Below are 14,175 nucleotides of genomic sequence, written 5' to 3' on the forward strand. Positions count from 1 at the left end.
AAGTCATTCTGTCCTCATTTATTGCCTAGCTTCAGCAGGTGGAGAGAGATACCTCTGATAGCTGTAGATTATTGACAAGCTTGGAGATAGGTCCTACTCTGGCACTTATTTTAAAGTCTTTCACTATCTTACCCCAGTGTAGCACAGTTAATCTGCTTTGTTTATTCTCTACATTTTTCATTCAGACAGTTCTTTTCTCTTAGTATTCTGCTGGAGAATTATTCAGGCATTTGGATAATCTTTTTTCCTCTTTAGAAAATAATGAGATGAAGGTATTCAAGCCAGGTCAACATGTCTCCAGAGAACACAGTCCAAAAATTTAGAATCATTATTCAGACTTTATAAAGAAAGGGTATTTCTAGATCAAAATTGATTTTACCTGTTATTATCTACCCATTGTTGTCTTTTGAAATCAATATCTCTACCTTTTATTTATCATAAATCAGACTATGCCCTTTATTCCTTGAAAAAAACCCTCATAATTATGAAGCAGGCTTCATTTTGTATTCTAGTCACTAGAGAAACTAATAATCTCTTTTTAATATATGAAAGAAATATTTCTGAAAATAACATAGGATATTTTTTTCAGAGGAGAATCTTATTTGGCTGTGTGGGTATAGTGGCATTAATCTTTTCTTTAAATGATAGAATGGGATTTGGTATATTTTTATATGTGTGTGGACAGATGGGAGAAAGGGTGGGGAGGGTCAGTCTTTTGATTCTTGACTCTATCTTCCATTCATCTTAATAAGCTGTTCTAAGCACTGTTGCAGCCCTTGGTATCTCCGTTCATTGTTACCACTGCCTCTTTCCTTCTTGGTCTGTAGTTATGAACGTCAAACTGAAGCCACTGATCAGAGTCTGCCTCCAAAAGCTTATTGCTTATAGTTTCTCAATCGGTGTCAAGTAGAGTACCGTGCACTGTTCATCAATCCCAGAGGAGGGCTCTAAACACTTCTGCCCACTGCATCTTGGCATCAGAGTTGCCAAGGAAAGCACAATGCCATCAGGCACTGGAGGCAACAATGCTACACTCACATAGAGAAGAAAGAGAGCAAGATCAGCTTCAGCAATGGGTGTTAGTCCCCTGTGGCCAGCGTGTCTCTCTGGCAGGGATGAGGCAAGGAGATTGGCCTCTGTGCACCCCCTCTCACACCACAGTGGAAGGAACCCTGTCCCCTTCCCTCGGAGGGCAGATGTAACAGTGGGGTTGGACAGATGCCGTATTCTGCACATACTTTAAGCAGCGACAGAAGAGTACTCGCTGCCCCTGAAACAAGGAAAGATGTTCCCACACAAGGTGATAAGCCTGGCACAGGCTGTGTGGGCTCTTTGTCTCTTGGTGAAGAAGTGTTGCAGGCCCAGGTCCCACCCTTCTGCCGTTGAGTTGGGGTTGAAAGACTGAGTATGGGTCTGCCATTCCCAACAACAGGAATACGTCTTGGATAATAAAAATTCATCCTAAGTCCTTCAGATGCCAGAAGTCTTATCCATCCCTAGAAAAGTCTGAAGCACCAGAGCTGGGAGTTTAAGACTGACTGAGGTGTTTGGAAGAAGCAAGTGGCTAGAGGGGGCAGAATTGAAGGAGCTGTGAAGTGCCAGACTCCAGCTACAGTCCCTAAAGCCCTAATGTCCATTCTCACCATCCATGGACAATCTCTAGGCTTAGTCTTTGCTTTTCCCAGTCTGTGTCCACCACGAATACCTTAAGCTGTTTTTTAAAAAATACATCTTTTTTGGAGTATAACTGCTTTATGATGTTGTGTTAGTTTCTGCTGTACAACGAAGCGAATCAGCTATATGCATACATATATCCCCATATCCCTTCCCTCTTGAGCCTCCCTCCCACCCTCCCTATCCCACCCCTCTAGGTCGTCACAAAGCACCAAGCTGATCTTCCTGTGCTATGCAGCAGCTTCCCACTAGCCACCTGTTTTACCTTTGGTAGTGTATATATGTCAGCGTTACTCTCTCACTACATCCCAGCCTCCCCTTCCCCCCTCCCCGTGTCCTCAAGTCCATTCTCTACATCTGCATCTTTATTCCTGCCCTGCCACTAGGTTCATCAGTACCATTTTTCTAGATTCCATATATATGCGTTAGCCTTAAGCTGTATTTAAGCCTTCCTTTCCACTTTACATCTGTCCTTCCTATTCATTTAACTTACATAAAGACATTGGGGGCAGGACTTATATGGAGGAAACTATAACATTTTAAAATATGTACATTAAAAAAAAATCTAAATAAAAAAAACACGTCACGTTCCTATATGTGAAGGCTTAATATTCATGAAAATGCCAACCCTTTTCAAATTAATATATGTTTAACTATACAGAGAATTTCAATGGTTCTTTTAGGGGGGAACTAATGAAATGACTCAATTTTTGAAGAATAAGTGTGATTAGAAATCAAGATTATTAGAAGTGTAAATTAGTAAGGCCATATTTGCCCTATCAGATATTGAAACTTTTATAAAGCTGCTATAACCAAAGAGTACACAACTGGCACACAGGACAAATAACTGATCATCATGGCCCTTATTTGCTTACTTTTGCCAACCAAAAGCAAGTTTGGAATCTTTTAAAGCTAAAAAAAAATTATAGGAAAAAAAAATCATACTTTTATTTTGTTTCACATTTTTGAGGCAAACTTTCTAAACTATCAACATTTGCAATGAGCTAATATTCTAGAAATCTGCAGTCATTAAAGAGACTCATTTGTAGTCAGTTTATAGGGAAGAGCAATGAACTAAAAAGCATGTAACTCCATACCCTAAGCATATACCTCATAATCGTTCATCTACTCTCATCTTTTTTCTCTTGATTTTTTAAAATAAATTTAATTTATATTTTTCTCACAGAATTTTGTCTCACAGAACATGTATAATAATGGACATGTACAATAATAGACATTCACAATAGTAAAGGAAGTTAGTATTTTGTAAGGAATGAAACCCAAAGAGTACATCTTTTTACTCTATTAAAGAAATATTTAGGGGTTCCGGATCCAGCAGGCAGAGTAGGAAGATGCTGAGCTCGCCTCCTCCCATGGGTACCCCAAAATTACAACTACGTGTAGAATGATTTCTCTGAGAATGACCTGAAGACTAGCAGAAAAGATTTTCTTCAACTAAGAACATAAACAGAATGCCATGTCAAGGTGGGTAGAAGGGTCAAAGGCGCAGTCTAGACAGCACCCACACTCTCAAGGCAGTGACCCACAAGTGGGAGGCATATCACAACTGCGGAGGTGCCCCTACAGAGTGAGGGGTTCAAGCTCGTGTGAGGATCCTCGGCTCTGGGGACCTGCACAGGGAAGATGAGCTCCCGCAACATCTGGCTTTGAAGACCAGTGGGGTTTACATTGGAGAGAGCATGAGGGCTGTGGGAAACCGAGACTCTGCTCATAAAGGGTGCACACACAAACTCACTTGCTCTGAGTACCAGCACTGAGGCAGGAGAATGTGAGGGGCACCTGGCTCATATGCTGAAGAAGGTTCACTGGACAATTTGGGGGTGAGTGCTGGAGAGGTGGGGATCTGGTGGAACTTTCTCCAGGGATGAAGGCACTGGCTGGTGCCATTTTAAAAAATTAATTAATTAATTAATTAATTAATTGGCTGTGCTGGGTCTCTGCTGTTGCACAAGGGCTTTCTCAAGGTGTGGAGAGCGGGGGCTACTCTTTGTTGTAGTGCGAGGGCTTCTCATTGTGGTGGCTTCTCTTGTTGTGGACCACAGGCTCTAGGCGCACAGGTTTCAGTAGTTGTGGCCCGTGGGCTCTAGAGTGCAGGCTCAGTAGTTGTGGCGCACGAGCTTAGTAGCTCTGCAGCATGTGGGATCTTCTCAGACCAGGGCTCGAACCCATGTCCCCTGCATTGGCAGGCGGATTCTTAACCACTGCGCCACCAGGGAAGCCCTGGTGGCATATTTTTTTTAACCTCTCCTTCCACGTAGCTGGCCCACGACTGGCAGGCAACATTTCTGTCACTGTCCATCAACTAGCTAACACCATGTGCCTCTCCCCAGTGTTCCCTTGAGGACCCACCTTGCCCAACCTACCCTCCCCAGTCAGCCCCTTCAAAGTGGCCCCTGCCCCACCTGGCAGGTGGCCTCAGCTGGCACTGGCAATTGTATAAAGTGGCTCCACCTCTGGGGGGGGCACCCTGCATGCCATGAACCCACAGCAGTCACAGCAGAGCCACACAGCCAGCCAGGGCACAACTACAATCTAGCCACAACAGGAAGATGCACACAGCACACACATAAGACACCGCAGGAGCACCTGGCTCTGGTGACCAAGGGGGATTGCACCCCTGTGCCCCACAGGACACCTTATACATAAGCCCACTCTTTGAAGAACAGGAGATGTAGCTGATCTACCTAATGCATAGGAACAGACAGAGAGCGGTAGCCAAAATGAAAAGATAAAGGAATATCTGCCAAACAAAATAAAAAGATAAAAACCTCAGAAAAAGAACTAAATGGAAAAAAAGATAGCAATTTACCAGATAAAGAGTTCAAAATTATAGTCATAAAAACGTTCACTGAAGTTGGGAAAAGAATGGATGAACTTGGCGCAAGCTTTAAAAAACAAATAGAAGATATTAAAAAAGACCCAATCAGAACTGAAGAATACAATAACTGAAGTATACACTAGAGGGAAGCAGCAGAGATTAGAGGATGCAAAAAAATGCATCAGGAATCTGGAAGACAGGGTAGTGGAAGTCACCCAATCAGAACAGCAAAAAGAAAAAAAGAATAAAAACCAATGAAGACAGTTTAAGAGATCTCTGGGACAATTACAAGCATACTATCATTTGCATTATGGGGTCACAGAGGAAGGAGGGGGGGAGACAGAAAACGTATATGAAGAAATAATGCCTGAAAACTTCCCTAGCCCGGTGAAGGGAACAGACAGACAAGTCCAGGAAGCATAGAGAGTTCCAAATAAGATGAATCAAAGACATCCACACCAAGACACATTATAATTAAAATGTCAAAAGTTAAAGACAGAGAGTGAATCTTAAAAGTTTCACAATATTTCCTTTTCCATTTAAAAGAATGTTGCAGAAAGGGGTTTATTGCTGTCCCCTTTTGGGAGACAAGTCACCAAACAAATCTTCATCTCACTAAAAATTTCCAGAAATTTGTAACTAGTACATTCTCATTGCCTATAAATTACTGTTATAGGGTCACTGGATGTATAAAATGTATTGTAAATTATATCATCTACTTCAGGACATTTTATCCTTACTCTTTCTGAGATGTACTAAACTTTTCCAGTGAATCTAGGTTTCTTCTGAGAAGGAAACAGCAGTTTTGTAAATATATGAAAATATCCCTGGAATAGACATATAATTTCTTTGAATTGAATATTTGAACTTTACTTGTCATTTTCACCTTTTTTTTTAATTACTAAAATGAAGGAAAGGAATACTGTAAATTCTTTATTTACTATTTCTATTTAGCTTTGTCTCTGTTCTTTAAAAACTGATTTTTTTTCAGGAGCTTATTTTGAAGTCTCGGCTTGAGAAAATGTGCCAGAAAATTAGTTTCCTACTGTTATTCTCTATCAGCAATTGATGTCATTGCTTCATTACTTTTTAAGAGAAGTCATAGAAATGCTGGATTTTTTCAAAGCTGTTACATCATTTCCCCAAATAGCATAAAAATAAACACTTTTATTATTTGATATTGCTTTTTTAGCAAAATTATTATAAAATTTGGGAAGCAAATTTCATGACCAAATTTTGGTAGGAATCATTGCTTAAAGTTATTACATCAGATTCTTTAATTTTCAGCCTTTATGTCATGCATTTTTCATCCCAGTTCATTCTCCTTCATGCGTACTATGACCTTTTGCACACACCTTAATTTTAAACATTTTAAACAAGCTGTTCTATGAATATGAAAGACAACCTCTGTGAAGGAAGACAACCTCACAGCATAGAACAGCAAACAGAACTGAGAATCCCTGCTTTCAAAAGTAAAGAAAAGAGGTGGTAGAATGCATAGGGCTGCACTCTTTAAATTTCAGTGGAGTTTATTCTCTGCTTCCCTTCATCTTTCTGTGTGTCCCTTGGTAGATATACACCTGGCTTTCATTTGTGGGGAAGCACAGGTCCTCCTTAGTATTCAACCCCACCTTCTAATTCAATCTCCTCAGAATTATGTCTCAAAAGGTATGAATGACTCAGCAAACGCCTGTCATTCTCCTTTCTTCTCAAGACATGGGTTATTTCCCCCAAATTATTAGTTAAATCTTGATGTAATGTTACTTCAGGACTATAGGAACAGAATTTTTATATTTTATGTATTTATTTATTGAATAAGTGTGGGGGGGAGTGGGGGGGGGAGCTTGAAATATGAAGGAGACAGAGGAGTCATCTCTCAGCAAAGGACCTGCCTTGGTGATTCTGTTTGATTCATGTTCCTTTTTTTTTAAGTCCAAGAAATCATATTTTTTATAATTAATTCTGGAATTTAAGTTACTTTTCTCTCTGCCTGGGTGAGTGCTACTCATCTTTTTCAGGCTTAGCTGAAACTCCAACCCTGGGCAAGAGGGGATGAATGCCACTGAGACTCAGATCCTCTCTTATGAAACTTATAGTTATTTGTATCCAGATATTATTTTGTGTCCTTGTGTCCATGCTTCTTTAAGACAGTGACTGTGTCTTTCTTATTCGTTTCTCCTCTTAGGGGAGGTGATGAGACACAGTGAGCAAGGGTGAAGGCTTTCAGTGTAGACAGACATAGGTTTGAAGTCTGCCCTGACACTTTCAAGCGTCTCCTTGGACACATAAAAACTTGATAGCTGGCAGATTGTGATGGGGAATAAATGAAGTACTCCAGCATGTTGGTGACATTAGGTGGTCCATAAATTAGTATTATTATCTTCCTATCTCTTACAGGATGCTTGGGATAAAATGTAACACATATGAAGCAAATATATATTGAGTGAATAAATGGTTGAAGTAGTAGAATTTTAATCTATTATACATCCTTAACAAATATAAATTATGGTTACTGAGTTCTAACATGCTTGTCATCATGCCTGAGGAATCCCAAAACTATACATAATATTTTAGAAACATTTTTTGCTGTTTCTGAACTCAGGAATCATCCTTTCTTTTATTTGGTTTCAAATATCCTATGATTTGGTTGGACTTTTATTACATTTGTGCCTAGAATTAAACAGATGGCTTCTGAATTTTACCCCAAATCACCCACAGTTTCTTCCCTGGCTATCTCCTGTACTGGTCCTGGGCTCCATTAGGCCCTAGCCCTTTCGATGATTACCTTGGCATTCTTCCAAGTGGAGCCTTCCAATTTTAGAGTCAAAACACTGGAAGAACAAACCACAGATGTGCATTGAAATATGCACAGTATGGGTACAGAGCCATTTCTAAGAGTTATAATAAGAAAGGTCTTTAACCTAAAGATGTTTGAAAACAGCATCTTTTCCATTCTTTTTCTTTGTCTAGTCTGAGAATACTATCTTATTTTTCCTACATCACACTGGGACTTGAGAAACTAAAAATATTTTTTCAAAACCTTTGTTTTCCAAGTGTAGTTTACATCTCTTCTACATTTGTAGGTCATAATAAATTTTAAATATTATTTTCAACTTAGGACAAGCTTTTGTTTCCTTATTTTATAATACAAAACATTTCTTTTTGCACTTTAGAATTCAATTTGTCTGCTAAGAATACTTTGTAAAAAACCTTTTCTCCAAAAGAAGTTCAGAAACTTCACTATTACCAGAGTCCATACTTTTTCAAGGCCAGAATTATGCTTGTCTTATAAAAGGTAGGTCACTTTGGAGTCACACAGATCTGATTTCAAACACAAAATCTGACCCGTGGTAGTCATTTATCCTTGATCAAGTAGAAAAATATTTATTTTCTACATCCTATAGCTTGAGTAAAGTAAAATACAGAAAATAAGTAGAGGGATTATTTGGTGAATTTGTCTAATGTAGATGCTCTAAATAGATTTTAAAAGAGAAAAAACTTTTTAAAAGTAAGATTTAGAATCTGAATTGTAGGTCACTGCTAATTTATTTGTAATGTCCATTTGGCAAGGGCCCTTCCTTGCTGGAGCCACCTTGGTTTCCAAGATAAAGGTGAAATTGTCCTGAACCCCCTCCAGGGGATTCTAGGACTCTTTGGAGGGAAACATGGGGGAGACTGCCAGAAGTGGAGGCCTGTGCTTCTCTGAGCTTCTTTTAACTTCCAGTCTTGCATTTCCTGATTTCTCCACGTCCGCTCTTTTCCCTTCTGCACGTTCTACCTCTTTTCCATGTTGCATTGCCTCCGGGACATACCAAGATCTTTATTTCCCCAAGTGTTAACCTAAGGTATGTGTTAGCTGACTTTATTAAAATATTAAAAATATAGGACAAGGAAAAGGAAAATTACATAGTAGCCAGAAACAACTAAAAATTTAATATATGACATAAAGTTGAATTCTCTGTTCTTAAAAGTCTCATCTGCCATTTCTCCCATGGAGAGTTTTCCTTAGTCTTCTAACACAGGGATCCCCAACCCTCCCCCCACCTTAGGAACCTGGCTGCACAGCAGGAGGTGAGCATTGGGCAGGCGAGTGAAGCTTCATCTGCTGCTCCCCCCATGGCTTGTATTACCACCTGAACCATCCCACACCTCATCCTACCCCCAGCCGTGGAAAGATTGTCTTCCACAAAACCGGCCCCTGGTGCCAGAAAGGTTGGGGACTGCTGTTCTAGGTCAGTCACCTGCCGTGTAGGCAGTGATCTACGCGGGTGAGTCAAAAATTATCCACACTCTGGCTGTAGAATTTATTTTAATTAACTTTTAGAAAAGACACATTGCTTTTCTTTCGACATCATCTCCTTGCTTTTCAATACACTTTGTCCATCTGTCAACAAGCTTTTGTATTCCCTCATTAAAAAATGTTTTAGGCTGAGCTGTGAGCCACGAATGCACCGCTGTCTTCACTTCATCAGAAGTGAATCTTTGTCCTCGTAGGGCTGCTTTCAGGGGATCAAACAGGTGAACTTCCGATGAAGCAAGATTAGGACTATACAGAGGTCGCTTTAACTCCTCAAAACGAAGTTTTTGCGGAGTGTCAACAGTGTGGACAGAAGTGTGCGGACATGCACACCCTCAGATCACAAAAAATGAATCACTGCACACTGCTCTTTTGTGCAAATCACAAGTGTTGCAACCATTTTTGCTCACACCCCAGTTACACATGAACTGATATAACACGTTCACCCCTACACGGCAGTGACTGGGGAGACAGTAGCCTTGAACAGAAGCACTGATGAGACAGTGTGGGCAACAGAAGTTTTCATATAAGCAGAGTGTGGATAATTTTTGACTCAGCTTCGTACTTTTTTTTTTCACTCAAGTACACGCTAAAAGAATCTCCTATCCCCTCATCAATTTTTAAGTTGATGTTTTAAAGTTTGTTATCCTGTGTTTCAGTACCCTCCCTGCTTTTAACTATCTTTGAATATTTTACATCTCATAGAACGGTTTCCTTGCCTGCGTGGCGTACACGTTAACTGTATGCTCATTTCTTACCTCCTAGACTGAGTGTTTTGTGAGGATATCTTCATTGTTGTAACCCTGGTGGAGCCTGACTCAACTCCTGGCTTTTGCTCTGTGCTCAAAAACCTGTCAAGTTTAATGGAGTGTATAGACGCCTCTATGGGGAGTAACAGAACCAGAGCTCAAAAACCCTGGTCCCCAGAATCCACTAACCAAAAACGTTTGCTTTTGACTTCTCAGGAATTCCACATGTACTGACAGAGAAGGTTTCCCAGGCAGCACCCACCCAACCCTCTCCTACGGGATGGGCTGGCTTTAGGACAAGCCTCACCCAGAGTCAAAGAGAGACAAGGCTGGAGACCTCCATTCCGCTCTCACCCACTCACTCCCCGCACAGTTGGGAGGCAAATGTGAAAGTTGACTTAATCAAACTGACCATGTTGTTGGCTTCTATCAAGCAAATACTGTCAAAATTGAAAGCTGAGTTGTTTAATTTTCAAAATGTAAACATTTTACTTGAAATACCATTAATTAACCTGTCTAATTTGACTGAAGGCCCTGACCGTACATTGGTCTGTAAAATATCAACCTCAGTCCTTTTCAGGTGACTTCAATCTAAATATTAGCTAAAGTATACAACTTACAGTAGAAATGTTTGATGCACCTATGTTTAGAGAATACATCATTCCAGATGAAATATGCGTGACCCATCGCCCCTTTCCTAATATTCTTTTTGAGCCCTCTGAAGTGTATGATTAAAGAACAGAAGCAAAACCAAAAACAGATCAGCAGGGAAGAGATAGAAGAAGTAAGTCAGGTGACTTCTCAGACTTGTACTTTGTACTTTTGATGCCAATCTTTTATTGCTCTTTCCTTAAGTGGAATGAGAATTTGGACGAGAAATGATGAAATGAGTAAAAACTGTACACCTTTCTGGCAGGGACTATCTTTTGATAGCCATAGGTCTGTGAGAACCAAGTTTGGATACCAATCCATTACATTACAGTAATCACCATTGCTTTAGTTTTTTTTATGCCATATATTTTATCTTTGTGAGAAGAAAATGATAAAAAGAGCTATAAATTACTAAACTTGGTATGCAAAAGTAATAATAATATTAAGAGGCTGTATTTAACTTATGTTGCTGAGCTTACATAAAATCACTTTCTGGCCTCTTTAAGTCCATCTTTTTTCTTTTTTTCCGTACATTTCTCTGCAGGTAAAGATAAGATTAAAGTGTCTGAGGATGACTTGAAGAAACTCCCTTTAATTAAATGGTGTATTTTGGAAACCACTCGTTTAAGAGCCCCTGGTGTCATTACTAGAAAAGTGCTGAAGCCGGTTAAAATTTTGGTGAGTTTTGGTTTTGTGTTAAAGTAATGAAGCTTCTAGGAAAAAAAGTAGATATTTTGCTGATTTATTATTAGATAATTTCTTCAGTTCCATTAAGCACTAAGTGACCCTGGAACAGGTTACTAGTAAGAGTTGTGCAGGGACATTTTGTTACTAGAGATATTTACCTGTTGGCACCTATTTTAGCTAAAACCTAACCCTTTCATGATTCTGTATCAGAATTAGTATGATCCTATTTCAATCAAGCAGGTGGATCGGATACTCTCCTCTCTGCTGAACCAACCAGTGAGTATTCCTGAGCTGGAAGAGGTTGAGAAATTGAGGGTGTGAGGGAAGTCCTTTAGGATAACTGGAAGACAGTTCAGGCCACAGATCACAGATACAGGAGCAGATGGCAAGAATGCCATGGATAACAGCAACTGATACTAGGAAATAGCCACTGAGGGAGGTCCTCTCTATGGACAAAGTAGGAGAATATTCTCAAGTGCACCGTGAAAGTACGTGCACATGGCAGATATTCAGTTCAATATTTGGTTAATCGATCAGGCACAACAAAAAAATTTTTTACAATGATTGACTTGTGGCCTGAATTATCTAAACAGGTTGCAGTTAGTCAGCCCTCCACTCTTCTTAACTTTTTTCTATACATGGCTTGAGAGTGCTTGGATTTAAATCAAGAAGATTTTGTAGTAGTAGGACACAGAAGAGACAAAAAATCCAAATTTTATACAAGTTGCAACTTACTAAATCCAAAGGAAATGTAGTTTATTTAACTGATCTTACGTAAATTGAAACTTTCCGTTTTAGTGGGATTTTAAGTTTTTGCTTTTAAATAATCAAATTATTAATTACTTTAAACTATGAATATAAAAGAATATATATTGAAATATTTATGTTTAAATATATAAATGTATATATATAATAAAAGAATATATCTATATATTCTATATTGAGAGGAAATAGTCAAACAACTTGGTACAATTAAGTAGAAAATGTGTTTATAACTTTGAATATTACTGTAATTGTTACTGAACTTTTATATAGCCTTATTTATATTCTGGCTAGTAGATAATTAGCTGAATTGCAGAATAGTTATTTGCCTGACCAATAAGTGGATATTTTGATTGTTATTTTAAGCATATAGATCCTATACAAGTTTTGATAGATTAATACCCAAGTATTTGAGTTATTTTGGAGTTTTTGTAAATGGTATATTTTTAAAAGTTTGATTCTCCATTGTACATTACTTGTCTTAGTAATACATTTGATTTTTGTGTGTTGACCTTGTATCTGCAACTTTGTGACATCACTACAGAAACCTGTTTCATCATAGTGTAAATCTGTCATTAAATTTTTTAAAAACATTATTCTTCACATTTCATGCATCTAGGGAGCTTTCATATTTATTTCAAGGCCACATTAATAGTACACTGAGTTGATAGCTTAAATATTTAATTATTTCCTGACTCTTGAGAATTTAAGCAGTTTTCTTTGTGGTTATTTTAATATGGTAATTATTTATATCTTTACGCCTAGTACATTTTCTTTTTTAAGGATTATTGTTGAATTATATTTTCATAGTGGATTACTGGCCCAAGGGTATAAACACATTTATTATTCACTGCATATAATCCTTATATAAAACCAGACTGTCTTACAGATCTAATGTCTATGGATTCCCAATAAAAATTTTTAATTAAAAATAATAGGTACCCTGAACACTTTAATAAATTATATAAAAAATTCACAGTCTCTTATTTCCACTTTCTCACACTCGCACTGTCTTCCTAGAGGACACAAGGCTCAGATGTATCCAGGCTCCTACCAAGCCCTTGCAGCTGGTTTTGCCTCCCTTAGTGGTGGAGCAACCCCAAAAACACATGCTTAGGCTGCCGTCTTCCCAGAATGTTCCAGACTTCCTTTCATTATTTTTTACGTCTCTTTTTAATATTTGTAAAAGGTTCAGCATTTCCTGTACCTACTATTTCTTCTGCAAATAAAATAAACACTGCCTTTCCTCAACCCCAAACTAATCACTGTGATGTTCTCCCTACAGAGTTGAGACTTTAAATTTTAAAATAATAAGTGAAACAGTTTTTTTTCTTGTTGCATAAGCAAAATATGGTAATTAGGGGGACAGGACCCTAAAAAGAAGCTAAACAAAGAAGTTAAGAACTGCTTAAAATCTTGCAAATCAGACATAACCATTATGAATATTATTATAGCTTGAGAATTTTTTCCTGTAGTGTGTACATTTTAAAAAAATCATAAATCAGGGTCATACCAAGCTAATTTTCTCACAACCTGCTTTTATTTTATTTAATAGGAGATCCCAAATAGTTTTCTGTATCAAAGGAAGACATCTACATCATTTTGAATTGCAGTATAACCTAGTATATGGACGTAGAATAAATTTTTAAGTCAGTTCCCCATTCTTGAATATGTGTGTGGCTTCCATTATTTCACTATTATAAATAGTGCAAAAATGAGCATTCCTATAGCTAAATATTTGTGCACACTACTGATTATTTCCTTAGTATAAATTTGTACAACTTGTTTCTTCTAAGCTTCAAATATTTTCTATAACAGGTGGAATGTCTTTGCTGACTATATTAACATGTTCCCAGGAATCTGAATCATAAAAAACATTTCAGCTGGGATCATCTATGTCTTGACCAGCTGGACAACTGGTCAAGATTCCTTAGCTGTGAATGCTAGAAGTATTCTCCACTGCTCTTTCCTAATGGAGTCTGAACAGAATATTTAGTTTTGCTCCTGTAATCATTTCTTTCTATATTTTTTGGAATGAGTAGGAATGGACAAACACTGCCTGCTTTCTTTGGTTTACTCTATTCCTTCTCTTTTTTATGTCACCTTTCCAAAACTCTTAAACTTTTACCTGTGCCGTCTTTTCAAGGTTTCATATTTAGTACCAAATTAATCTGCAGGAATACTCAGGAAAGAATGAACTAAAAACAGGGTTGGAAAATATGAATAATTAAGGAATTAATTATCTTCTTAAGATATTAAAACGTGTAGCAAACCTACAATAATTAAAATGGCATGATAGTGGTGTTAGACCAGATATTCAGATCTGTGTAACAGACTAGACAGATAACAGAGAAACAAACCCCCTTGGGCAGAAGAATTTAATTTGGGGTAAATGAATCACTGTAAGTCCATGAAGACAGATGAAGTTAATATATGGTTTGGGATGACTGGCTAAAAGTGGGTATATTTTTTAACTTCTAGAGTAGTAGTTCTCAAACTTTTTGGCCTCAGGGCCC

At 38.2% G+C, this 14,175-nt stretch overlaps 1 protein-coding gene across 8 annotated transcripts in view; it reads left to right on the forward strand.

Moving 5' to 3' along the window:
* LOC130831938 (24-hydroxycholesterol 7-alpha-hydroxylase) overlaps positions 1-14,175 on the forward strand; it is a 69,642-nt gene that overhangs the window by 31,948 nt on the left and 23,519 nt on the right. For all 8 annotated transcript variants that reach the window (XR_009048148.1, XM_057700422.1, XM_057700419.1 and 5 more), the window contains one exon: positions 10,755-10,888. Coding sequence is in view for 7 of the 8 variants with exons in the window: in XM_057700422.1 (XP_057556405.1) it covers positions 10,755-10,888 (134 nt within the window). In the remaining variant the exon portion in view is untranslated. The remainder of the gene's footprint in view (positions 1-10,754; positions 10,889-14,175) is intronic.

Source organism: Hippopotamus amphibius, chromosome 11, assembly GCF_030028045.1.
Source record: "Hippopotamus amphibius kiboko isolate mHipAmp2 chromosome 11, mHipAmp2.hap2, whole genome shotgun sequence".
Taxonomy (NCBI): domain Eukaryota; kingdom Metazoa; phylum Chordata; class Mammalia; order Artiodactyla; family Hippopotamidae; genus Hippopotamus; species Hippopotamus amphibius.